Source organism: Aotus nancymaae, unplaced genomic scaffold, assembly GCF_030222135.1.
Source record: "Aotus nancymaae isolate 86718 unplaced genomic scaffold, 86718_ANA_hifiasm-v0.15.2.pri h1tg000028l, whole genome shotgun sequence".
NCBI classification, from domain to species: domain Eukaryota; kingdom Metazoa; phylum Chordata; class Mammalia; order Primates; family Aotidae; genus Aotus; species Aotus nancymaae.
The window spans coordinates 38,404,771-38,428,356 of NW_026988441.1; the positions used below are offsets into that span (position 1 = coordinate 38,404,771).

A 23,586-nucleotide genomic window follows, 5' to 3' on the forward strand; every position below is an offset into this window, starting at 1 on the left:
GCAGGAAGGCTGGGGCTTAGCTGAGTCCACAGGATGGGCCCAGGCCAGGGTGGGTGTCACATCTTCTAGAGAGGCAATGCCGTCCCATTTCTCTCTAATCTGTTGCCCTGGGTCTTCCTGTCCCCTCTCCATGGAAACGCTAAGCTGCAGTCCTACTCTTCCTCTCCTAAGGAAATCAGAGGGTAGAGCTGGTCCGCTCCAGGGAGGCCATTCGGAAGGGCACGGACTCCACGGAGGCTGATGTCACATACACACAGGAAGCACACACACCTCTAGCGGCAGCCCCTGCCTCCCACAGCCCACCCTATGCTCCTGTCTAATCACTCCTTCTCCAAGGGTACTGCCATCCTGTGCCCACCTGTATAGATCAAATACAGCCTCCCACAAGCTGCATGCGGCCTGTGGCCCCTGATTGGCAGCACCAACCTGTATGGCCACCCGCAGTTGTGGCCTTCAGTGGTCCAGATTTGAGGAGGAGGAGCCCCAACCCGGGAGCAGTGTGCCAGGGCTGGCCTCAGGGAGGGGTCCTGCTCTGTGGGTGGGTCCTGGGAGGATCATGGGCTTTTGCCCGGTGATGTCACTTTCCTTCTGGACTGCACTGGCTCTCGGAGCTGGCTGTTTGGGATGTGGCTGGGACGGGGGCCAGGGCTGAGTGGCCTTGTTGGTTGCAGTGATGCGGACCCAGGGGAGCCTGCGACTGATCCTCAACACCAAGCTGTGGGCCCAGATGCAGATCGACAAGGCCAGCGAGAAGAGCATACGCATCACGGCCATGGACACCGAGGACCAGGGCGTGAAGGTCTTCCTGATCTCGGTGAGCTGGCCACGCGGGTGCATCCGGAACCCCGCCTCCCACCAGCCATGCGGGGGCTCTTGGGCACACAAATTAGGCAGGATGGTAGGGATGGGGACAGGCCATAGTTGCTGCCTGGGACACAAGGAGCACAATGGTATCTGCCAGTCCCAGCCTCCAGGAACAGAGGTCGTGGTCCTGTCTTCTTCCTGACCCAGAGAAGCTGCTGGGGATTGGCTGAGAGGCTGTGACTCATTCAGGGTTAACAGCCCTGTGGGGTGGTCACCTCTGTCCTATGTTGTGGTATCACAGTCCAGTCCAACCCTGACCACTGGGGCCCTCCCCGCCACCTGGGGGTGGTGGCATCTTTTCAGGGAGAGGCTGGCAGGCCCAGAGCCAGTGGCCTCCCCACAAGGCCTTGTGGCAGTGTCACCTCTGAGCCTTGGGACTTGGCGCTTGCGTTCTGTAGAAGGCAGGAGAGGGTAGGACTGGAGTCTGGGGGGTCTCATAGACCCCTGCCTTCCCAGGCCAGCTCCAAGGACACAGGTCAGCTTTATGCAGCCCTGCACCACCGCATCCTGGCGCTGCGCAGCCGCGTGGAGCAGGAGCAGGAGGCCAAGATGCCCGCCCCGGAGCCTGGAGCAGCCCCATCCAACGAGGAGGACGACAGCGACGACGACGATGTCCTGGCTCCTTCAGGGGCCACCGCAGCCGGTGAGCTGGGCGGTCCCTGCCCTGAGGGGATAGAAGGGGCTGCCTGCCATCCTTGACCGAGCACTGAGCTCATGGCGGGGCTGGCAAGATCTGGGAAGTGCGGGCTCCATCCTGACTCAGGGCTGCTGCTTCCCTGCAGGTGCTGGTGACGAAGGGGACGGGCAGACAACTGGGAGCACATAGCGGCCGGGAGCCCGGCTGCACACCAGGCTGCTGCTTTGTCCGTCTGTCCGCCCGCCCGCCCGCCCCCACCCCACAGGCAGCATCCAGGTGCGGGGCTGGGAAACACACACCCCGCTGGGCCGGCCACAGTCTGGACCCGTGCGTCCTGTTCAAAAGCAGACTCGGAAACTGCCTGAATGTGGTTTGGGACATGAGACCTCATCATATTGATGAGCGAAACAAACAAGAACATTTCCTTCCTCCCCTCCTTTGAATTGAAATGGCACATTAAGACTTGTCACAGCTTCTCACTGGGACTGGAGACCTCGTTCCTTCACCCTGTGTGTCGCCAGCCTCTGGGTCCAGCCAGAGCCCCTGGCTTTGCCGCCGCCCACACCCTTCCCTCCCTGCTGCGGCGCCCCGCCCTTGTGGGGAGCAGCTGGCCCTTGGCATTCTGCCCCCACCCGGGTGTCTCCGACTACAGGCCTGGGACCCCCGCCCAGCCTGGGGAGCTGCTCGCACGAGTGTAGACACTGGGCCCGTTGGACGTGCTGTTAACTACTATCTTCATTGCCCGTTTCCCCCTTTCTGATTGGGGGTGTATATTTTACATCTTTTTTTCTTTTTCTTTTCAAAGGCTTTGTTTTGGTTTCTTAGGTTAAGATGCTCTCGAGCGTTGAGCAGGCACAGCTCTGTCGAGGCGTCTGTCCCTCACCTGTGGTTCTGGCCTCTGAGGTAGGGGGCAGGGACCCCACTTGTTTCCCACCCAGGTTCCTCCAGGCTGAGTCAGGGGGTACTGAGGAGTTGGGGCCCTGTCTGGCCTAGGCCTGGAGAGTTCCTATCTGGGAAAAGGTCACTGGACCTGGGAGGGTTCCCAGGGTCCCCTGCCCGCCCCTGATCCCTGTCTGTCACGTGGTTCAGTGTCATCAGGCACCAGGCACAAACTGCTTCCCGCTGTTGGCCATCCCTCTCCAGCCACAGGCATCACTGCCCCCAGGACTGTCCAGGGCCAGGGGCCTCTGTGAGAGCCAGAGGGGGACCCTCGCCAGGTCTTGGTGTCTTGGTGGAGGAGCTTGGGGGCTGGTCCCAGAACAGGCCGTCTCACAAGCACGCAGCACACTGGAGTGGACGCCTGTGCCCACCTGACCCTGGAGCGTGGCCAAGAGCCAGCTGGCACCACCTACCTGGGGAGGCGGAGAAGGAGGTCCTCTGGGCACAGGGCCTCTTCAGGACCTCAGGGGAAATCTCCCAGCCCCACCATCAGAGGGTTAAGAGAAGGCCGCCTTCTACAGCTGTGCCGCCCACTCCTCTAGGTCGCCAGAGCCCTAGCCCACAGCCCCCAGCAAGCCTGAGCCAGGGAAGAACCAGAGGCCCTCCCGAGAGACCCAGTCACACGTCTCTGCTTTAAGCCTTAGCCAGCTAGTGACGAGTACAACCAGATAATGCCCATGTGTTTTGGAACATTTCTGTAAGATTGTCATATGAAATGTATTTGGGAACTACATTAAACTTTTACCTAAAACGCTAGCCTCTGCATCCCCCAGGGGCCTCTGGAAGCCCCTGACCAGGAACAGTCTCCACCTCCCTTGGTGATAACCTCCAGTGGCCTGGTGCCTCATACTCCCACCCCGAGTGTCGCCAGCGCCAGGGTCCAGCGACAGCCCTGGCCTTCCACCGGCGCCCACACTTGGCCCCCGACCCCTGCCGCCGGGCCCCTCCCCTGCCCGGGGCCCCCAGCCCCCAGGCTGCTCGAGGTAGACGCTGGGCCCACTGCTATGGTCTTAACTACTGTGTTTATTCCCCATTTGCCATCTTCCGCTTTGGGGCTGATCATTTACAGATTGTTTTTTCCAAAGGCTTTGTTTTGGTTTCTGAGGTCAGGATGCCCCTTGCCCCTCGCTCCACACCTGGGCAGGTCCAAACTGCCTTCCAGCACGGCCTCCTCACACAGCCTCCCCCCCGGGTCGCCTAGCTTCCTGGGGGACCTCCAAGGGAGGGGCGAGGAGCAGCAGGCTGGGTGGGGGGAATCGGGGTCCTCACCAGGGGCATCCAACAAGGGCTCCAGGGCCTCGTGTCGGCATGGCGTGGGTGGGGAGAGTGTTTCTCCTTGGGGCCCTGTTCCAGTGACCCCTGTTAAGACCTTTGTGCCTGGCGACCCAGCAGGGACCTGGTCTAGCCGGTCCTGCGGCCTCCATTCCCCCATCTGTCCCTCCCCGCCCTGTGGTGTGGCTAACCAGGAGAGTAGGGGCCCAGGAAAGGGGGAGTCTTGGGTAGGGGTGGGGAGTGACAGGCCAGGGCAGCAGGGCTGAGCCCGAGCGGCTCACAGCTGCCAGGCACTGGTCATCATGGCTACAAACTCCTCATCCGTGTTGATGGAGGCGCTCACGCCGCTGTAGTAGTCCTGGAATTCTGCCAGCGTGACCTGGGAACAGAGGGCTGTGAGGGGGCACGGCCAGGGGCTGCCTCTGAAGGGATCCCCCCATGCAGCTACCCACCTGCCCATCCTTCTCGGAGGAGTCGAAGTTGTCCAGGAAGCGGCGCAGCACCTCATCCTCGGTCCACTCCCCACTGCGCACCTTTGGGTGGGCGCGGCCACTGTACACCCCTCGGAGGTCGTCCACCGTCACCACACCATCCCCACTGCGGTCCAGCTTGGCAAACGCAGCTGCGATGACTGCCTCCCGGGCCTGGGACATGGGGGGCTGGGACAGGAGGTGGTGACTGGGGGTGGTGGGTAGCGGACCCAAAGCCCCAAGAGCCTGTGCAGAGCACCAGGAATGTGACCCCTGGCAGGTGCCTCTTAACAACAGCTCTTAGGGAGGTGTCCCCCATCTCCACATCTCAGCATCCTCTGTCACCCCACACCCAGGGCACACGCCTTGGCTTCGAGGTGGGGCCTTACCCGCAGCGCCCGAAGGAACTCCTCCAGATCCAGTGTCCCGCTGCCGTCACGGTCCCACCTCCTACACACGCCCTCTGCCTCCGCCTGGTCCAGCACCAGCCCCAGTTTGGCCAGGCCCTGCCGGAACTCATCAGTGTCCAGGGATCTGCTCCCATCCCGGTCCAGTCGGCGGAAAAACCTGGAGGGGTGGGGACACGGTTGGAATAGTGGTCTCAGGGAACGGGGTCAGGAAGGTTAAGGGTACAGCTCACCTGGCCAGACCCTGGATGCCCGAGGCTCCGCGAGACAGGCACTGTGCCCGGAGTTTCTCCATGGTGGCGTCCACAGCGTCCATGCTGGGTCTGGGCTCCCTGGGCAGCTGGAAGGGAAAGAGGTCAAGGTGGGGACTCCTACAAGCCCACCCTGGCCGACTGCCCCTTGTTCAGATGCTCACCAGGCCTGCTTCTGTCCCAGAGTCCTGCCTGCCAGGCCTTGTGTTAGCTGTGTTGTGCCCGGGGAGACTGTTGCTACTGGAAGGTTCCTCTGGAGATGAGGTGGGGCCCAGCTGCATGAATGCACTGTGCTGGGGCGGGGCAGCCTGAGTGCTTACTGCCAGCCACACAGGGCCTGGGACAGAGCCAGATCCCTGTGGCACTGCATTCCTTGCTGGCCATGAGGAGGAGGGGCAGGCCCCTGGCCTGCAGGGACTGAAATGCCCTGGGTGGAGACAAGTTGGTGGCTGGGGAGGCTTGAGGCCCGATTCCTGTGTGACTCTGGGCAGTTCCCTTTCCCTCTCTGGGCTTCTCAGGGCTTCTCAGCCTGAGCCAGGGCTGACAAAATTGCTGAGGAATCAAAGTTCAAAAGGGCCCCAGGTTCCGACCAGCCACAGAGGCCTATGCCTGAAATCCCAGCACTTTGCAGGGGACTAGGGGGAGGATCACTTGAGCCCAGGATTTTGGACCAGCCTGGGGAACATACAGAGACCCTGATTCTATTATACAACAAAAAAGCCCCAGGTGGCCCAGGTCCTAGGGCCCCAAGACGGCCCACCCAGGCCAGGTCCTGCAACCCACAGGGACTGAGCTGAGCCTGAGGAACACCTCAGCGCACACTGCCAAGTAGCTTGTCACTGGTGCTCTGGGACTTTGACTAATTGTTGTTGGTTTTCAGGCCTGAAACGTGACATGGTAAGCTTGCTCCTGACAAGGCGGTGAGCCAGAGGTTGTGGCCCCAACTGGAGGAACAGCCCTGATCCCGGACATAAACCTCAAGGGACGAGGTCACCTCACTGAAGGCCTTCAACGGAGACATCGGATATACGTGCCCACTAACATGGGTGGGTTCCCCAGGACTTGCAAGGTGGGCCCTGTCTGGGGACCCACTATGGGCCCAGACCCACAGATCATTGGAGGCTTCTCTAGGCCTGGCCTTACCTCACCACAGCACAACTGTATTATCAGAAGTTGCCTTGGCTGAGCACAGTGGCTCATGCCTGTAATCCCAACACTTTGGGAGGCCAGGGCGGGAAGATCACTGGAGCCCAGGAGTTTGAGACCAGCCTGTGCAACATAGTGAGACCCCCATCTCTACAAAAACTACAAAAAATTGGCATGGTAGTGAGTTCCTGTAGTCCCACATACTTGGGAGGCTGAGGCAGGAGGATCACTTGAGCCGGCAGTTGGAGGCTGCAGGGAGCTATGATCGCACCATTGCACTCCAGCCTGGGTTACAGAGCGAGACCTTGCCTCTAAAAAAAATAATAAACTAAAAAAGAGGCTGGGCATAGTGGCCCACGCCTGTCATCCCAGCACTTTGGGAGGCCGAGGTGGGCAGATCACCTGAGGTCAGGAGTTTGAGAACAGCTTGGCCAACATGGTGAAACCCTATCTGTACTAAAAATTAAAAAAATAGCTGGGCATGATGATGCATGCCTGTAACCCCAGCGAGACTGGGGAGGCTGAGGCAGGAGAAGCACTTGAACCCTGGAAGTAGAGGTTGCAGTAAGCCAAGATCACACCACTGTACTCCAGCCTGGACGGCAAAGCGAGACTCTGTCTCAGAAAAAAAAAAATAGAAAAAGCAGTTGCCTTTGGAGTCTGAAACCAATCTATAGGTTACAGGCAACCCAGCATCTTGACTCAAGCCACCACTAATGTCACATCAGTTTTATGAGAAACCACAGTGACATCTGGCTGCCAAAATCCTGATGGCTCACTGCAATCCAAAATTATTTAAATAGAGAAATACTTTCGTGTCTGAGTGTTACAAGCAGCAGTTTTTTTTCTATGTATAGAACTAATATAACCACGATTATTGTAGTGCTGTTTTGGCATCTCTTTTTTTTTTTTTTTTTTTTTTTTTTTTAAGAAGGGATTTCACCATGTTGGTCAGGTTGGTCTTGAACTCCTGACCTCAGGTGATCCACCCGCCTTGGCCTCCCAGAGTGCTAAGATTACAGGTGTGAGCCACCGCGCCCGGCAAGGCATCTCATTTTTAAATGTTCAGTAAGAATTTCTTGGGAGGCCAATGCAGGAGGATCACTTGAGGCCAGGAGTTCAAGACCAGCCTGGGCAATGTAATGAGACTTTAGAAAAAATGCAAAAACTCAGCCACGCATGGTGATGCATTCCCGTGGTCCCAGCTATTTGGGAGGCTGAAGTGGCAGGATAGCTTGAGCCCAGTAATTTTTTCTTTTCTTTTCTTTTCTTTTTTGAGATGGAGTCTCGCTCTGTCACCCAGGCTGGAGTGCAGTGGTGCAATCTCATCTCACTATACCCTCCACCTCTCGGGTTCAAGAGATTCTCTTGCCCCAAACTCTCAAGTAGCTGGGACTACAGGCTCGTGCCACCATGCCCAGCTGATTTTTGTATTTTTAGTAGAGACAGGTTTTCGCCATGTTGGCCAGGCTGGTCTCAAACTCCTGACCTCAGGTGATTTGCCTGCCTCGGCCTCCCAAAGTGCTGAGATTACAGGCGTCAGCCACCACACCTGGCTAAGCCCAGGATTTTGAGGCTGCAGTGAGATGTGATCACACCACTGCACTCCAGCCTGGGCAACTGTGAGACTTTGTCTCTTAAAAAATAAAAAAAGAAAGAAAACAGAAGACCAGGCGTGGTGGCTCACACCTGTAATCCCAGCACTATGAGAGGCTAAAGTGAGCAGATCACCTGAGGTTGGGAGTTTGAGATCAGCCTGACCAACATGGAGAAACCCTGTGTCTACTAAAAATACAAAATTAGCCAGGCTTGGTGGCACATGCCTGTAATCCCAGCTATTTGTGAGGCTGAGGCAGGAGAATCACTTGAACCCAGGAGGCTGAGGTTGTGGTGAGCCGAGATTGCGCCATTGTACTCTAGCCTTTTCTTTTTTTTTTCAGACAAGAGCAAAACTCCATCTGAAAAAAAAAAAAGAGAGAATTTCATTTTTTTTTTTTTTTTTTTTTAAAAGACGGGGTTTCACCATATTGGTCAAGCTGGTCTTGAACTCCCGACCTCAGGTGATCTGCCCACCTTGGCCTCCAAAGTGCTTGGATTACAGGCGTGAGCCACCACGCTCGGCCAGAAAAGAGAATTTCAAAAAGAAAAAAATACAAAAAACAACAAAGAAAAAAATATATTTAAAAAAAAATTTCAGCAATAACTTCCCCAGAAATTGGAAATGGCCCTGGCCCTCCGGATCCCTAGTCTTTCTGTTCACACATCTGGGCCTCTTTTTTTTTTTTGAGACCGCGTCTCACTCTGTCACCCAGGCTGGAGTGCAGTGGCGTGACCTCCACTCACTGCAACCTCCGCCTCCCGGTTTCAAGCAATTCTCTTGCCTCAGCCTCCTGAGAAGCTGGGATTACAGGTGCGCGCCACAATACCTGGCTAATTTTTGTATTTTTAGTAGAGACGGGTTTTCACCATGTTGGCCAGGCTGGTCTGGAACTCCTGACCAAAGTGCTGGGATGACAGGCATGAGCCACCACGCCTGGCCTGGGCCTCACTTTCCGCCGCTGTAAAGTGAGGACAAAGCCTGTGTCTACAGGGAACCTTGAAGATTAGATGCAATCAGGTGTAGAGAGTGCTTGGCGCAAGCTCCCTAGATTCTGCCTGGCCCAGCAGGACCCCACGATGAGGCACAGACAACACAGAGGGCCCCCCTCTCGCCCCCAGGCCAGGATGAAAGGATGAAGGACCCAGGTCAAGAAATCATCCGGTTTATTCTTGAGCACAGACAGGCCACAGCCTGCCTTTGCTTTGTACAAACAACTCCCTTCCTTATTCATCCAGAGGAGAAAATGGGGCCATTGTTGCTGCACTGAGGGGTCGCTGTTGCCAGGCAGGCAGGCAGGCGCCATCCTGAGGGCTGTGGGTGGCCTCTGACCTTTCTGGGCTGAAACAGGCTGTGCCCCTCAGCGGTTCCTGGTATGACAGTTCCCTGAGTTAAGAGGCAGGGGAATGGCTGCCCACCAGGCCAGGGTGACACGCTGGCACAGAAAGGCACAGGAGTTTTCTCCTTTCCCTGGTTTGATAAAAAGCAAAGCACCCTGAATGTCCCTGGCTAAGGACAGCATAAAAACGAGGAGTTCAAAAATAGATTCTTTAGGGCATATAAAAAGACAGTTGCTTGCTACAAAAGCTAGGCTAGGGCCAGGCACAGTGGCTCACGCCTATAATCCCAGCACTTTAGGAGGCTGAGGCAGGCAGATCACCTGAGGTCAGGAGTTCAAGACCAGTCTGGTCAACATGGTCAAACCCCATCTCTACTAAAAAATACAAAATTTGCCAGGTGTGGTGGCAGGCACCTGTAATCCCAGATACTCTGGAGGCTGAGGCAGGAGAATCGTTTGAACCCAGGAGGCAGAGATTGCAGTGAGCCAAGATCACCCCACTGCACTCCAGCCTGGGTGACAGAGCGAGACTCTGTCTCAAAAAAAAAAAAAAAAGCTAGGCTGGCTGGAGGGGGCCTCATCACCTCAGCAGATGTGCTAGGGGTCCCCTGACTCCCTTTAGGAGCCCACAGATCCATCCTGTTCCTCCTGGGGCTCCTGGGATATGTCAGGCACTGGTGACAGAGAACAAGACAAAATTCCTGCCCTCATAGGGCTTACACTCTGATGGTAAAAAGTAGAATAAAGAAAATAAGGGCCGGGCGTGGTGGCTCATGCCTGTAATCCCAGCACTTTGGGAGGCCGAGGGGGGTGGATCACAAGGTCAAGAGATCGAGACCATCCTGGTCAACATGGTGAAACCCCGTCTCTACTAAAAATACAAAAAATTAGCTGGGCATGGTGGTGCGTGCCTGTAATCCCAGCTACTCAGGAGGCTGAGGCAGGAGAATTGCCTGAACCCAGGAGGCGGAGGTTGTGGTGAGCCGAGATCGCGCCATTGCACTCCAGCCTGGGTAACAAGAGCGAAACTCCGTCTCAAAAAAAAAAAAAAAAAAAGAAAGAAAAGAAAACGAAGCTGGGTGTGGCGCTGTGGCTCACACCTTTAATCCCAGCACTTTGGGGGGCTAAGGTGGGCAGATCACTTGAAGCCAGGAGTTAGACACCAGCCTGGCCAACATGGTGAAACCCCATCTCTACTGAAAATACAAAAATTAGCTGGGTGTGGTGGTGGAGGTCTGTAATCCCAACTACTCAGGAGGCTGAGGCAGGAGAATCGCTTGAATTCAGCACGTGAAGGTTGCAGTGAGCCAAGACCGCACCACTACACTCCAGCTAGGGTGACAGTCAGACTCTTGTCTCAAAAAAAGAAAAAAAAAAAAAAAAAAAGACCAACAGAAACTGACACCCTGGCTAAAGAGGGTGCCCTGGACTCCAGGCAGGCATGGCCAAGTCTTGCCAGAAATCCAGATCTTTGTGTATGCACTGCCAGATTTTTAGCCAGGGTGACTGATTCAAAGTTTAAAAACAAACACATGAACAAGAACACTTCTGTCTGGGTTACACATCTGCATCTGGCCTGCGGGCCTATTTGAAACCTTTGACTGTTTCGCCTGTTCTGATGCTCAGGCAGGACTGTGGCTCTGCCATAGGGTCCGCCTTCAGGACACTGGTGACTCCAAAGGACACTGACAGCAGTGCCCTCTGTCTCCATTCTGGAATCTGCATCCCGGGCTCACACTGTGGTCCCAAATACCGCAGGCTGGAGGTGGTCCCTGTCTGCCTCTTCCCCAGTGCTGTTGGCAAGGGGTGGACCAGGCCCACCGGGGGGTTGGTGGCTGGGGTTACTGGCCGGGAGGGGCCCCAGGCGCTCAGCCTCAGCCAGGGCAGCCAGCAGCCCAGCCAGGGGTGGCCGGTGGCGACAGATGTCCTGCAGCAGCTCAGCCCGGTGCTGCAACTGCCTGATGAGCTTATCCCTCTGGTGCACGGCGGCCTGCAGGCTGTGGACAGTGGCCTCCGACGTCATCAGCTGCTCCTGGAGGGTGGCAATCTCGCTGGCAGGAAGGCAAAAGGAGGTGATTACAGAACCGTGGACCACAGGGCCTGCTCCTCCCTGCTGCGGAAACCCATAAAGCCCACATTCCTCACCACTGCCTCCGGGCCCTTCCTGGTCATGAATGGAATGTTTGTTTTTGTTATTGTTTTTACTTTTTTTTTTTTTTTTTGAGATGGAGTCTTGCCCGAGTAGTTGGGATTACGGACCACCACCACCACACCCAGGCTGGAGTGCAATGGCGTGATCTCAACTCACTGCTGCCTCCGCCTCCCAGGTTCAAGCGATTCTCCTGCCTCAGCCTGCCGAGTAGTTGGGATTACAGGCAGGCGCCACCACACCTGGCTGATGTTTTGTATCTTTAGTAGAGATGGGGTTTCACCATGTTGGCCAGGCTAGTCTCAAACTCCTGACCTCATAATCCGCCTGCCTCGGCCTCCCAAAGTGCTGGAATTACAGGCGTGAGCCACCACACCCGGCCAGTTTATGCCATTTTCTTATGAGACCTCTCATTTCGTCCCCTCACTCTTCCTGAAGTTCCTTCTTTTCCAGTATCTTTTCCCATCTGTTCTTAGTAGGCTCTTCCTCCAGAAAGCCTTCCCTCTAGGACCCCTCAGAGCCCCATATGCCCCTCCATCACAGCCGTTCACCACCGATGATGTAACTGCCCAGTGATATGTCTTTTTCTCCACTGGACTGTGGACGCCCAATGGGGCTGAGTAGGTCTTACCGATGTGGTCCAGTACCCAGCATACTGCCTGACGCATAGTAGGTGCTCAGTGAAGATGAATGAATATGTCCAGTTTACTCTGAATTAATAGTTCCCACCTGGGTCCCAGCTCCTCCCTCCCTTCTGGGTGCCTGTCTCATCTCTTTCATCCTCAGCTACCAGAGGGACTCTTCAAAAATGCTGATATAGGTTGGCATGGTGTAATCCCAGCACTTTGGGAGGCTGAGGCCGGAGGATCACTTGAGCAGCCCAGGGTTGGAGGCCAGCCTAGGCAATACAGTCTAACCCCGTCTCTAAAGGATTTTTTTTTTTAATCTGCCAGGTGTGGTGGTGCACGCCTATAATCCCAGCTACTTGAGAAGCTGAGGAGGGAGGTTGAGACTGCAGTGAGCTGAGCTCGCACCAGTGCTCTCCAGTCTGGGCAACAGAGCAAGACCCTGTCTCAAAAATAATAAAAGGTGTGGTGGCTCATGCCTGTAATCCCAGCACTTTGGAAGGGTGAGGTGGGAGGACTGCTTGAGCACAGGAGTTCAGGGCCAACCAGCTCGGGCAACATGACAAAACTGTCTCTACAAAAAAATACAAAAAATTAGCCAGGCGTGGTAGTGCACGCCTGTAGTCCCAGCTACTCGGAAAACAGGTGGGAGAATCACCTGAGCTCTGGAGGTCGAGGCTGCAGTGAGCCGAGATTGTCCCCCTACACTCCAGCCTGTAGGTCGGAGTGAGGCCTTGCTTCAAAAATAATAAATTTAGGCCGGGTGCGGTGGGTCACACCCGTAATCCCAGCACTTCAGGAGGCCGAGGTGGCCGGATCACCTGAGGTCAGGAGTTCGAGACCAGCCTGGCCAACATGGTGAAAACCCGTCTCTAGTAAAAATACAAAAAATTAGCCAGGCGTGGTGGCAGATGCCTGTAATCCCAGCTACTCAGGAGGCTGAGGCAGGAGAACTGCTTGAACTCGGAAGGAGGAGGTTGCAGTGAGCTGAGATTGCATCACTGCACTCAAGCCTGGGTGACAAAAGCAAAACTCTCTCTCAAATAATAATAATAAATTAAAAATGCTAATATGATTCCCTTCTCCCCTGCTGACGAGCCTGCTACGGCTCCCAGTGCCTACCCAGGGCGGTCTGTGGTCACTGCGTCGCTCAGCACCTGTGGGAAAGTGGGCCGTTTGAAGTTAGAGGTCCACACCTGTGCCACGTCTCTCAACTTTACATACTGATTACTAATTCGAGTTTTTTGGTGTGTTTATCAATCCCATAAGCAGTCCCGCTTCCACACGAGTGCACACTGTTCCCCTGCCCTTCCTCGCTTTCCAGCCTCGGTGAAGTCCACCTGGCCTACCCCGGACCTCACCGGTCTTTGGAGCGGCCCAGCTCGTCCAGGGCGGCGCGCAGGTGCTGGTCGTGGAGGGCGAGGCGCTCGGCCTGGGCGTGCATCGTGCGCTCCGCCGCGTCCAGCCGCGCCTCCAGCTCCGCCGCGCGCCGGTGCACGGCTGCCAGGTGCGCGTTCGCCTCCCGAATCTGCAGGGCGGGCGGCGCCGACATGGCCCAGCCAGCTGTGCAGGCCTGGGCACGCCCCCGGGCGGCCCGGAACCGACACAGGCCCCGCCTCCGGGAGGGCCCTGCCTCTCTAGACCTCGGCGCGATTGGTCGCTGACCCCGCTAGACTCCGCCCCACAGGGCTGGGTCGTCTTCTCCTCAAACCCAAACACTACCACTGGTTCCGGCATCATGAAACTCCGCCGCTGAGCTCGGATTCACTCTAGGATTGGACCAGATCTTGACAGCCACGCCCCTAGATTGGCCACATTCTCCGGCGGTTCGCCCAACTCAGGCTCTGGAAGCGTGATTGGTCACACCTTGATACTGTCTCCGCCCGACTTGGAAGCTAACACCAGGATTGGCCCGGACTCCTCGAAACAACAAGCCTGACCACGCCCCCGATCCGGCTGCCTGTCAGGGGCAGATCCAGGCACGGCTACGCCCTTTCATTCCTTATACAGTCTCGGATTGGTCAAATCCCTTTCAGGTTATGCCTCCAATTGTAGTCACGCCCCCAAGACAAGCGCCTGGGTACTTCATCCGGCCTAGGGCGTAGGAGAGCCGCTGGTTGGACAGAGGCAACGTCCCGCCGAGCTTCTAGTATTGTCATTGGTCACTTTCCTGCTAATCCCCGTCCGCTGTCCACGCCCCATAACAGTAGCACGCGGCTCCGACTCCAGCTTGGTGATTGACCACAGGGCATGACCACCCCGCATACTGATTCTGACACGGGTGTGGGAACGTCCCCGCCATGCCCCGCCTCACAATGACGTCTCGCTCCCGTCAAGTGGAGTCCCGCCCGTTCCAGTCTGAGCCTGGACCTTTCTCTAGATTAGTTCCCCTCTCTGGTAGTCAAACCCTCCCTAACCTAGGATTCCCTGAGCTGGGACTAGCGAAATCTGCCTGTACTGATCGCAGTCGTCCTCAGTTTCCCCCTCTGGCAATCCGCCTGGGGGTGCACGTGCGGTTCTCTCTCACTAGGCCTGTTCCCAGCGTGTGCGCGCGGTTCTTGTCCATGTCCGCGGCTATCAATAAAGTTGCGCACTTGTTGCCGGCCTTCGCGCCCGGGAGGTTGCGCGCGCAGCCCAGGAAGTCTCGCGATAGCCAGCGGTGTCTGCCCTTGCAGTTGCAAAGTCGGCTGGGTCCCCCGGTGCGGGATACGGGCTGCGGGCTATGGCGCCGAGGATTATGAGTCAGTTCTGGGACATCCCCGATGGTACCGATTGCCACCGCAAAGCCGTCAGCACCACCGCTACTGGCACCGTCGTCGGTGGGTGCCGGTCGGGCCCCGAGAGTGGAGGGCCGGGGGCGCTGTGAGGTCGTGGGGTCACTGGGGGCTGTCTGAGTGGATCGAACGGAGCTGGGAGTCTCGCGGGTACGCACGTGGTCGTTATCGGGGTGTCTTGGGCGGCCGTGGGGGATATCTTGTGTGAAATGGATGTTGGCAGGTGGTGCAGCAGGGTTGGCATTGGGGGTCGTGACATGTGACAAACTAGTCCTGGGATCGTCTCAGGAGGTCCCAAGCAATCGCCAGACTCCGCGAAATTGTTGAGTTAGACAGGGCCATTATCAGGGTCCAAGGAGCCAGGGGACCACGAGACTTTCCACCGGTTAACAAGATTATTAGAGGGGGTCATGAGTCATGATTGGGGCATCTGAGGGCGGTACAGAAGTTTGAGAACGTTTTGGGGTGGGATGAGTTCCTTCTGTGGTCAGGGGGTGCTGGGTGGTCAGGAACATCTGAAACTTTTACTGGGACCGCCAGAGAGGTCCTAGGTGAGATGGATCGGGAGCTACTGAGGGTAGCCTTGCAGGGAATGACAGGGACCCACAAGCCTTGGCATTCTCTTATAGGGGAGACCTCAGAGTCTTATCCCTTCCAGCCTGAGCATTTCATGGGCATCATGCCTTAAATTCTCAGCCCCAGGTTGGGACTCATTCCAGATGGGGCTGGAAGTCTCCACTGATTAAGAATCTTTTTTTTGAGGATGGGGAGAGGAGTTTTGCTCTTGTTGCCCAGGCTGGAGTGCAATGGCACAATCTCAGCTCAACGCAACCTCTGCCTCCTGGGTTCAAGCGATTCTCCTGCCTCATCCTCTGGAGTAGCTGGGATTACTAGCATGCACCACTACCCTGACTAATTTTGTATTTTTAGTAGAGACGAGGTTTGTCCATTTTGGTCAGGCTGGTCTCGAACTCTCGACTTCAAGTGATCCGCCTGCCTTGCCCTCCCAAAGTACTGGGATTACAGGTGTGAGCCACAACACTTGGCCAAGAATCTTTACACACTGGACCAGGAGCTGTGGCTCACACCTGTAATCCAGCACTCAGGAGGCCAAGGTGGGAGGATTGATTGAGGCTAGGAGTTCCAGACCAGCCTGGGCAAAATAGGAAGATCCCCATCTTTGCCAAAAAAGTAAAAGGGGCCGGGCCTAGTGGCTCACGCCTGTAATCCCAGCATTTTGGGAGGCCAAGGCGGGCGGATCACAAGGTGAGGAGTTCAAGACCAGCCTGGCCAATATAGTGAAACCCTGTCTCAACTAAAAATACAAAAATTAGCCAGGTGTGGTGGGGCGCACCTGTAGTCCCAGCTACGTGGAAGGCTGAGACAGAAGAATCATTTGAACCCTAAAGGCAGAGGTTGCGGTGAGCTGAGATTGTGCCACTGCACTCCAGCCTAGGTGACAGAGCAAGACTCCATTTCAAAAAAAAAAAAGTAAAACTGCCTGGCATGGTGGTGCGTACCTGTAGTCCCAGCTACTTGGGAGGCTAAGACAGGAGGATCACTTGAACCCAGGAGTCTGAGACTCTAGTTTGCTATGATTGCACCATTGCACACCAGCCTGGGCGACAGAGCAAGATCCTGTCTCAAAAAAAAAAAAAAAAAAAAAAAAAATCATGGCTGGTGTTTGTATAAGCTGAGGAATCATTTTGGTCACCTCTGTATTTCCAGCATATGTAAAACCGGACCTGGCCACAGTTGTGGCTCCATTGGGAGGTGAATTAGGGCATCACTCCTATATTTTGCATACTTATCCATAGTAAGACAGACCGTTATTATATCTCCATTTCTTAGAGGTAGGGACTGAAGTTTGGAGAAGCATATTAACTGCCGCAGGGTCCTTCGAAGCTGGGCTGTGAATCCAGGTGACTGACCTCCTCCTAGGGGTCTCTGAAGCAAGGAATGTTCCCATTAGGTCCTTATCGAGGGTCTTCAGGAGAAAGGGCTCAAGGGGCCACCCAGGGGATAGGATCTGACACTGAGAAAGACGTGTATGTTGGTGTTGATGTGAGAGAGAGTGTGTGTGTTTTCCTCATGCATGAATACAAAATGGGTGGGCTGCGTTCCCAGGAGGCCATTGGAGGAGACAGCTTGCCTCACAGTGTGGTGCTGCTGAGTGAAGAGCCTCTGGGGCCTGGGGAGGCTTCCTAGAGGGTCTAGAGGGGGAAGTGGGAACTTTGTTTGTTTGTTTTGAGACAGAGTCTTGCTCCGTCGTCCAGGCTTGAGTGCAGTGGCACGATCTTGGCTCACTGCAACCTCCACCTCCTGGGTTCCAGGGATTCCCCTGCCTCAGCCTCCTCAGTAGCTGGGACTACAGGCACCTGCCATCACGCCCCGCTAATTTTTGTATTTTTCAGTAGAGACGGGGTTTCACCGTATTGGCCAGGCTGGTTTGGAGCCCCTGACCTTGTGATCTGCCCGCCTCAGCCTCCCAAAGTGCTGGATTACAGGCGTGAGCCACTGCACCCTGTGTTTTTTTTTTTAAGCCGGAGTTTTGCTGTGTCGCCCAGGCTGGGGTGCAATGGTACGATCTCGGCTCACTGCATCCTCCGCCTCCCAGGTTCAAGCAGTTCTCCTGTCTCAGCCTCCCAAGTAGCTGGGATTACAGGCACACGCCACCACGGCCAGCTAATTTTTGTATTTTTAGTAGACACGGAGTTTTACCATGTTGGCCAGGCTGGTCTCGAACTCCTGACCTTGTGATCCACCTGCCTCAGCCTCCCAGAGTGCTGGGATTACAGGCTTGAGCCACTGTGCCCGGCCAGAAGTGGGAACTTTTGACAGAGGTGCCATGTCAGGGGATCTCTGATGGTGTCGGATTTAGATTTAGGGGTGGTCAGTGGCTTCTGTGAACCCTCCAGAGTGCCCAGGGGTCTTCGAGGGTAACATTTATTCTCCCTAATTTTTTGGTGGGGGGTACAGGGTCTCATTCTATCACACGTGCTGGAGTGCAGCGGTGCGATCTGGGCTCACTCCAAGCTCCACCTCACGTTTTCAAGCAATTCTCATGCCTCAGCCTCCCAAGTAGCTTACAGGTACCCAACACCGTGCCTGACTAATTTTCGTATTTTTAGTAGAGATGGGGTTTCACCGTGCTGGCCAGGCTGGTCTCAAACTGCTGCCCTCAGGTGATCCGCCTGCCTTGGCCACCCAAAGTGCTGGGATTACAGGTGTGAGCCACCGCGCCCAGCCTTCTCCCTAAATTCTTCAGTGGCCGGCTCCACTCAGTATGCAGGACTTGGCTGAAACTTGCTTCTGGGTCTTCCCCTCACTGCCCTACTCACTTCATTCCGGGCTTCCCTCACTTCTCATCTGAGGAAGATAAATTGTTTCATGGCTGGCTTCCCTGAGTTGGGGACCCTGGACTGCGGGAGACTATCCTCAGCAGAGCCCAGGACCTGTGGGCTCACAGTAACTATGGATGGATGGATGAATGAATGAATGAAGCATCCTGTGGGCACCATTTGTGTGTGAATGTGGCACCTTGTTAGGTACTTGGTAACTTTGTGATTGAATGAATAAGTGAATGAGTGTTAGTCACTGAATGAATTCACACTGTGTCTGGTGGTCACTGTTGGGGGCTCGGGGAACCAGCAGTGGCAGAGCAGAGGGAAGGGGGACTTTTGAAGGGCGTGGGGGCTCCTGGAGGAGTGGATGTGGCAGGACACCACATTTGGATGACAGCTAGGTAGAGTTGGCATGGGGCAGTCCTTGGCCTCTATGGGATAATTGGGGGGGGGTGTCGCAGCTCGCCCACTCCCAGTGCAAGGACTTTGGAAGGGATGGAGGATGGTGGGCACACTCACCGTATCAGGCATGGTCCATGAGCTGGGGATCCCTTGGCCAGGACCACTGCATGTAGGGGTGGCATAAGGAGGTTCCGCCCAGAAGTCCCTCGGTGACTGGGTTCTGGGGGCGTCACTGAGTCTTGTCAGTGGTTCCCCGTTGAGATGAGAGGGTTATGAGACTCTCATGGCTGGCCCAGCCCTAGATCAGGACTCAGCAGGTCCCAGCCAGAGCTGGTAGTCCCCTTTCATTAGGAATCTTCAGGGTTGGGCCCGGTGGCACATGTCTGTAATCCCAGCACTTTGGGAGGCTGAGGCGGGTAGATCACCTGAGGTCAGGAGTTCGACACCACCCTGGCCAATAAAGTGAAACCCTGTTCAAGCAGGAGAATAGCTTGAACGCAGGAGGCAGAGGTTGCAGTGAGCCGAGATTGCACTGCTGTACTCCAGTCTGCGAAGAATCTTCGTAGACTCCAGCTCTCTTCAGTTAGTAAATAAATAAGGAGGCCGGGCGCGGTGGCTCACGCCTGTCATCCCAGCACTTTGGGAGGCCGAAGCGGGCAGATCACAAGGGCCGGAGGTGGAGACCATCCTGGCCAACATGGTGAAACCTCATCTCTACTAAAAACACAAAAATTAGCTGGGTGTGGTGGCGCGTGCCTGTAATCCCAGCTACTTGGGAGGCTGAGGCAGGAGAATTGCTTGAACCAGGGAGTCAGAGGTCCCGGTGAGCTGAGATCGTGCCACTGCACTCCAGCCTGGCGACAGAACGAGACTCCATTTCAAAAATAAATAATTTGAGAAATAAAATAATCCGGGATGGAAGGACATGTCTGTGTGTGTGTGTGTGTGCGTGCGCACACACTGGAGTGTGACTGAGGATGGGGCTGCTGGGCCAGGAGCAGGTGGTGAGGCCTGGGGTAGCCCTGCACTGGACTCCACTCCTTACCCTGGCTGCAGTAGCACCCCTGTCCCCGCTGCAGCCCTCAGACCTGGCACTCCTCTATCCACTTTTCTTTCTTTCTTTTTTTTTTTTTGAGACAGAATCTCACCCTTTCACCCAGGCTGGAGTGCAGTGGTGTGATCTCGGCTCACTGCAACCTCCACCTCCCGGGTTCAAGCCACTCTCCTGCCTCAGCTTCCCAAGTAGCTGGGACTACAGACGTGCGTCCTGACACCCAGCTAATTTTTGTATTTTTAGTAGAGATGGGATTTCACCATGTCAATCAGGCTGGTCTTGAACGCCTGACCTCAAACGATCCACCCACCTTGGCCTATTAAAATGCTGGGATTACAGCTGTGAGCCACTGTGCCCGGTCCTCCATCCACCTCCAGGGGTTGGCGTGGGATTAGGAGAAACCAGATCCACAAGGCACTCCTTATATGTGATCCGTTTCTCTGCATCCTGGGCCTCAGTTTCCCCATCTGTGCTTGGGGTGAGCAGATGGGCCTTCCTCTGGGCTGCTCCCAATCCGAATATGAACATCACTGCTGGGTGTGAGAGTCCCCCCCAGCCGCTCCTGAGGGACAGAACCACCATGAGCTGAATTGGATCTGAGGCTGGGGTGCTATTGGGGGGTCACTACTAGGCCTGAAAAGTCCTATAGGTCCAGCTGGTTGGGGAACTGGGGTGGAGCCCACTCTCCTGGGGCAGTTGTGGTGGGTGAAGCATGAGCTTTGGTCAGACCTGCCTGGCTCCCAGGCCAGCCGTGCTGGGTGACCTCAGGGGAATTGCTTTGCATCTCTGAGGTCCCTTGCCTCCTGTGAAGGAGGGGCTCACAGGGCTGAGCCCATCGGGCCCCAAGAAGGATGAGGGCCCTTGTGGCCCTTCCAGTCCGTGGCAGTTCTGTTTTCTCTGGGTGGGCTGGCCCCAGGAGGTCCCTGCCTGCAACTAGGCCATGTTTCGAGGCTATAGGGAGAGGGGGGTGCTTGTCTGCCCTGAGCAGTGTCAGGCACGAGATGGGGGAGGCTGGCTCGCACCACCTCAATCTGCCCATCCACCGTGGAGGGGCTTGTGAAGCTGGGTGGGCCCTGGCCTCACCCAGGACGCCCCTAGACTCCCAGTGGGGTCAGTGGTCTGGGATCAAACCTCTGTCCCCGCCACCTACCTGGCCCTGGGTTCTGGACCTGGCTTCTGCCCAGGCCCCTCATGCATAGAAACCAACGTCAGGGGCAGGGTGACCAGGGGAGATGGCAGAGATGGAAAAGCTGACCTGAGTGGCGAGGCTGGGTGGCGGCCAGGCAGCCAGGTGTGCGGGACTAGCCCAGGCCTGAGCTGCCGGCGAGAGGGGGTCGAGAGTGGCAGGGAGGAGGCGTTGGCAGCCGGGCAGGGAAGTGGGGCCGCTGCCAAGGGGGATTAGGCCCAGGAGCCCGGGGCCCCACAGGAGAATAGAGCCATTGATGGGAACCCGCAGCTGAAGCTGGTGCCAGGGCCTGTTGGGGGCGCCGCTGAGCTGGTGCTGCGAGGCCGGAGGCAGCCAAAGGACGGAGATCTGTGGCATGTACTTGTGCCCACCACTTGGAGGGGTGTCCATCTACCGGCCGCTGCCCTGCCAGGGTCAGCATGGGTCGGGGCACCCAGTGGGTGCTCTGCAGGAGCCAGTGCTGGTCAGGCTTGAGAAAGTGGCCAACGGAGGCAGGGAGGCCTGGGGGTGTGGGAAAGAAGTGAGAGGTCCCCCAACTTTGGAGCAGCAAACCCAAGTTCAAATCCAGCTCTGCCACTCAGCAGCCAGGGGCACCATGGGCAAAGAAGGGGTGCTCCTGGAGCCACCTGGGGACATCGTGAGGACTGAGGGAAAGAGACCATCCTGTGGGCTGCCCGGCCCAGCGAGGGCTTAGCCGCAGCGGGGTCTGAGCCTCCTCCCTCCCTCCCCTCCATCCCGCAGGCGGGACCGCTGCTGCTTACAGCGTCACACTCAATCCTGCGAACAACTTCTTAGATGGCGCGCTCAGGGCCGGACGGTACACATTCACTGGAGGTAAGTGAGCCGGGCTGGGCACGGTTGGGCATGGCTGGGCCCTCTCCTGGCACAGTCCCAGCTCTCGGAGCGCATTTGACAGCTGCATCTTCTCGCTCACTCCCCGGCCCGTGTCCACGGTCCCGGCCACCAGAGGAACGTCGAGTATTCCTTTATCGGGAACACATGTAGGGTGGGGAGGCCCCGGAGATCAGCTGCAGGACTGGGACTGCACAGCGAGCGGCCAGCCTGTGGCGTGTCTCCATTCAGACGCTGGCACGAGGCTCCCTCCGTGCTCCCCTTGGGGCACGTGCTGAGCACCCACTCCTCCCGTCTACCCCGCAGCCGCCGTCGGGGCTGTGTTCGGCCTCACCTCCTGCGTCGCCGCCCAGCTCCGCCAGAAGCCCGATGACCCCCTGAACTACTTCCTCGGTGGCTGCGCCGGAGGCCTGACTGTGGGATCACGCGGTGAGTGGGCCCCACCCCACCCAGCCACCCACCCTCCTCCCAGTGTGGCAGAACGACGCCCGACCTCTGCTGACCCTGCGCCCTCTCTTCCATCGTGGACAAGGAGCCAGGCAGCCCCCTTGAACCTCAGCCAGTTCAGTCATAGCCACAGCTGCTCCTGCTGAAGCACCTGCTGTGTACCACGGCGCTAGGGCCTCAGCTCAGCCGGCGGGGCCCTCGCTACCCTGCGCGTCTCCTCCCCGCTTCTCCTCCTCACTCTGCTCCAGCCACATGGGCCTCCTTGCTGTTCCTCCAACATGCCAGGCACAGTCCTGCCCCAGGGCCATTGCACTGTTCACTGCCTGCAAAGCTGTTCCCTTCACTGTCCTGACCACCCTGTGTACAAGTCAGCATCCCCGCCACCCTCACTCCATGCCCCTTCCATCTGCCATGGCTTGTCAGAGGACACAGGTCACTGCCCGTCTCCACCACTGGCCAGTGAGTCAGTGAGGAGGTGCTGGTCCTCGCCCTGCCACCTCTCTCCCTGCACCTGGAGCCCTGCAGGGGAGCTGCCCCCGCAGCTTTCACTTTACAGATACGGGTATTAGGGCTCAGGGAGGGAATGAAGTGGCCCGAGGCCACCTGGGGGAGAAGTGGCCTTCTTTGCAGCCAGCAGAGGGTGCAGCCCTGGTGGAGGAGGCCCGCCTGGCCCAGGGGAGCCCACCTGGAGCACGAGCCAGACCCCACTCCTCCAACCCTTCCACGGGCCCGGGCGCGGGATCAGTACCCGCCTGTGCCCCCGGCCGACCCCCATCCTGCCAGGGCTCGGGCCCTCAGGCTGTCATTGCCGGAAGAGTCTGGCTGTTCACCGCTCTGTAAAGGCTGTAAAGACTCGGGCCCTCAGGGCCGGCAGGAGGAGTGAGTGAGCCCCCTTGGCCCAGCCGCTCTGGCCTGGCGTGTTGGGAGTCACGGATGGCAGATTCCAGGCAGGCAGACAGGGAGGGTTCAAGGGCACGGCCCACGCCGTCACCGCGCCTCTGCGACAAGACCTTGGCACGGCCATGCCCCACCCCGGCTTCCACCGGAACTGGTCAGAGGTTGGAGGTAGGTTCAGATTTTGACTGCTGCCCAGCCCTGGCGGGAACTGTTCCCTGCCCCCAGGCCAGCCTCCTTGTCTCTCTTCAAAACCTGTGAGTCCCTGGTGCGTGGAAAACACCCCCTTCCTCCTCTGGCCCAGGAGTTTCAGGGCAGGAAAGCCGGGGGAAGCGGGGGCACCGTCTGGGCTCCTTGGTACACAGACCATGAGGCAGATGTGTGGCCTGGCCTTGGCGTCCATGGGCAGAGGAGAGACGGAGACACAGCAACGTGTCACCACTGCCTGGTGTCCAGCCTTGCCCCAGCCCCAGCCGGGGCAGCACGGTGTTCCTCTCGCAGGGGGCAGTCGGCATGGGGCGGGACGAGGACCCACAGCCTGGGTTCCTGCTGGGAAGCTACCTGGACTCGGGCCCCCCTCTGTGCCTCAGTTTCCACATCAGAATCTAGGGCCTTCTTCCTAAGTGACTTAATCCCTGAAGAGAGTGTCCTGTCAGGGGTCTCAGTCTGGTCCCAGGGTGGCCACCGGCTGGGGCGTGGAACATCTTGGTCCGGCCCAGCCCCAGCAGGGCCTGACATCACCTCCCCACTCCGCAGTGCGCAACTACGAGGTCGGCGCCGCCTGCTGTGTGTACTTCGGCATCGCAGCCGCCCTGTTCAAGATGGGCCGGCTAGAGGGCTGGGAATTGTTTCCAAAACCCAGGGAGTGAGCCCTGCGCCTGCCAGGACCTCCAGCCTGCAGAACGCATCCAGAAATAAATTCCGTGTCTATGTGTG

The 23,586-nt window shown here is 57.1% G+C and overlaps 4 protein-coding genes across 20 annotated transcripts in view; 2 read left to right on the forward strand and 2 right to left on the reverse strand.

The window, feature by feature from the left end:
* Positions 1-1,977, forward strand: part of RANBP3 (RAN binding protein 3) — a 60,792-nt gene extending 58,815 nt beyond the window's left edge. For all 17 annotated transcript variants that reach the window (XM_012436062.2, XM_012436063.2, XM_012436064.2 and 14 more), the window contains 3 exons: positions 672-814; positions 1,321-1,507; positions 1,647-1,977. In XM_012436062.2, coding sequence (XP_012291485.2) covers positions 672-814; positions 1,321-1,507; positions 1,647-1,690 — 374 coding nt within the window. In that variant the 3' untranslated portion in view covers positions 1,691-1,977. The remainder of the gene's footprint in view (positions 1-671; positions 815-1,320; positions 1,508-1,646) is intronic.
* Positions 1,978-3,443: 1,466 nt separating this feature from the next.
* On the reverse strand, positions 3,444-9,904 carry CAPS (calcyphosine). Its single transcript, XM_012436075.3, has 5 exons — positions 5,005-9,904; positions 4,823-4,929; positions 4,572-4,749; positions 4,165-4,371; positions 3,444-4,091 (listed from the first exon to the last, which is right to left on the reverse strand). Exons 1-5 carry the CDS (start codon positions 5,119-5,121, stop codon positions 3,990-3,992), a joined length of 711 nt encoding a protein of 236 aa, XP_012291498.2. The 5' UTR covers positions 5,122-9,904; the 3' UTR covers positions 3,444-3,989.
* An 81-nt stretch (positions 9,905-9,985) lies between these two features.
* Positions 9,986-13,249, reverse strand: VMAC (vimentin type intermediate filament associated coiled-coil protein). Its single transcript, XM_012436079.3, has 2 exons — positions 13,059-13,249; positions 9,986-10,973 (listed from the first exon to the last, which is right to left on the reverse strand). Exons 1-2 carry the CDS (start codon positions 13,247-13,249, stop codon positions 10,655-10,657), a joined length of 510 nt encoding a protein of 169 aa, XP_012291502.2. The 3' UTR covers positions 9,986-10,654.
* A 1,095-nt stretch (positions 13,250-14,344) lies between these two features.
* Positions 14,345-23,586, forward strand: NDUFA11 (NADH:ubiquinone oxidoreductase subunit A11). The gene is made up of 4 exons (XM_012436080.2): positions 14,345-14,516; positions 21,199-21,291; positions 21,616-21,738; positions 23,407-23,586. Exons 1-4 carry the CDS (start codon positions 14,420-14,422, stop codon positions 23,517-23,519), a joined length of 426 nt encoding a protein of 141 aa, XP_012291503.1. The 5' UTR covers positions 14,345-14,419; the 3' UTR covers positions 23,520-23,586.

Excerpts from the sequence above, each read along its gene's own strand:
- CAPS (XM_012436075.3), bottom strand. The coding sequence starts at position 5,121 with ATGCAGCTGGGCCCCACCTCATCTCCAGAGGAACCTTCCAGTAGCAAC. Across the intron at positions 4,750-4,822 it reads GGCATCCAGGGTCTGGCCAG|GTTTTTCCGCCGACTGGACC; the intron begins GTGAGCTGTACC and ends CCACCCCTCCAG. Across the intron at positions 4,092-4,164 it reads CCTCCGAGAAGGATGGGCAG|GTCACGCTGGCAGAATTCCA; the intron begins GTGGGTAGCTGC and ends CTCTGTTCCCAG.
- VMAC (XM_012436079.3), bottom strand. The coding sequence starts at position 13,249 with ATGTCGGCGCCGCCCGCCCTGCAGATTCGGGAGGCGAACGCGCACCTG. Across the intron at positions 10,974-13,058 it reads CTGGGCCGCTCCAAAGACCG|CGAGATTGCCACCCTCCAGG; the intron begins GTGAGGTCCGGG and ends CCTTCCTGCCAG.
- NDUFA11 (XM_012436080.2), top strand. The coding sequence starts at position 14,420 with ATGGCGCCGAGGATTATGAGTCAGTTCTGGGACATCCCCGATGGTACC. Across the intron at positions 21,292-21,615 it reads ACGGTACACATTCACTGGAG|CCGCCGTCGGGGCTGTGTTC; the intron begins GTAAGTGAGCCG and ends TCTACCCCGCAG. Across the intron at positions 21,739-23,406 it reads CCTGACTGTGGGATCACGCG|TGCGCAACTACGAGGTCGGC; the intron begins GTGAGTGGGCCC and ends CCCACTCCGCAG.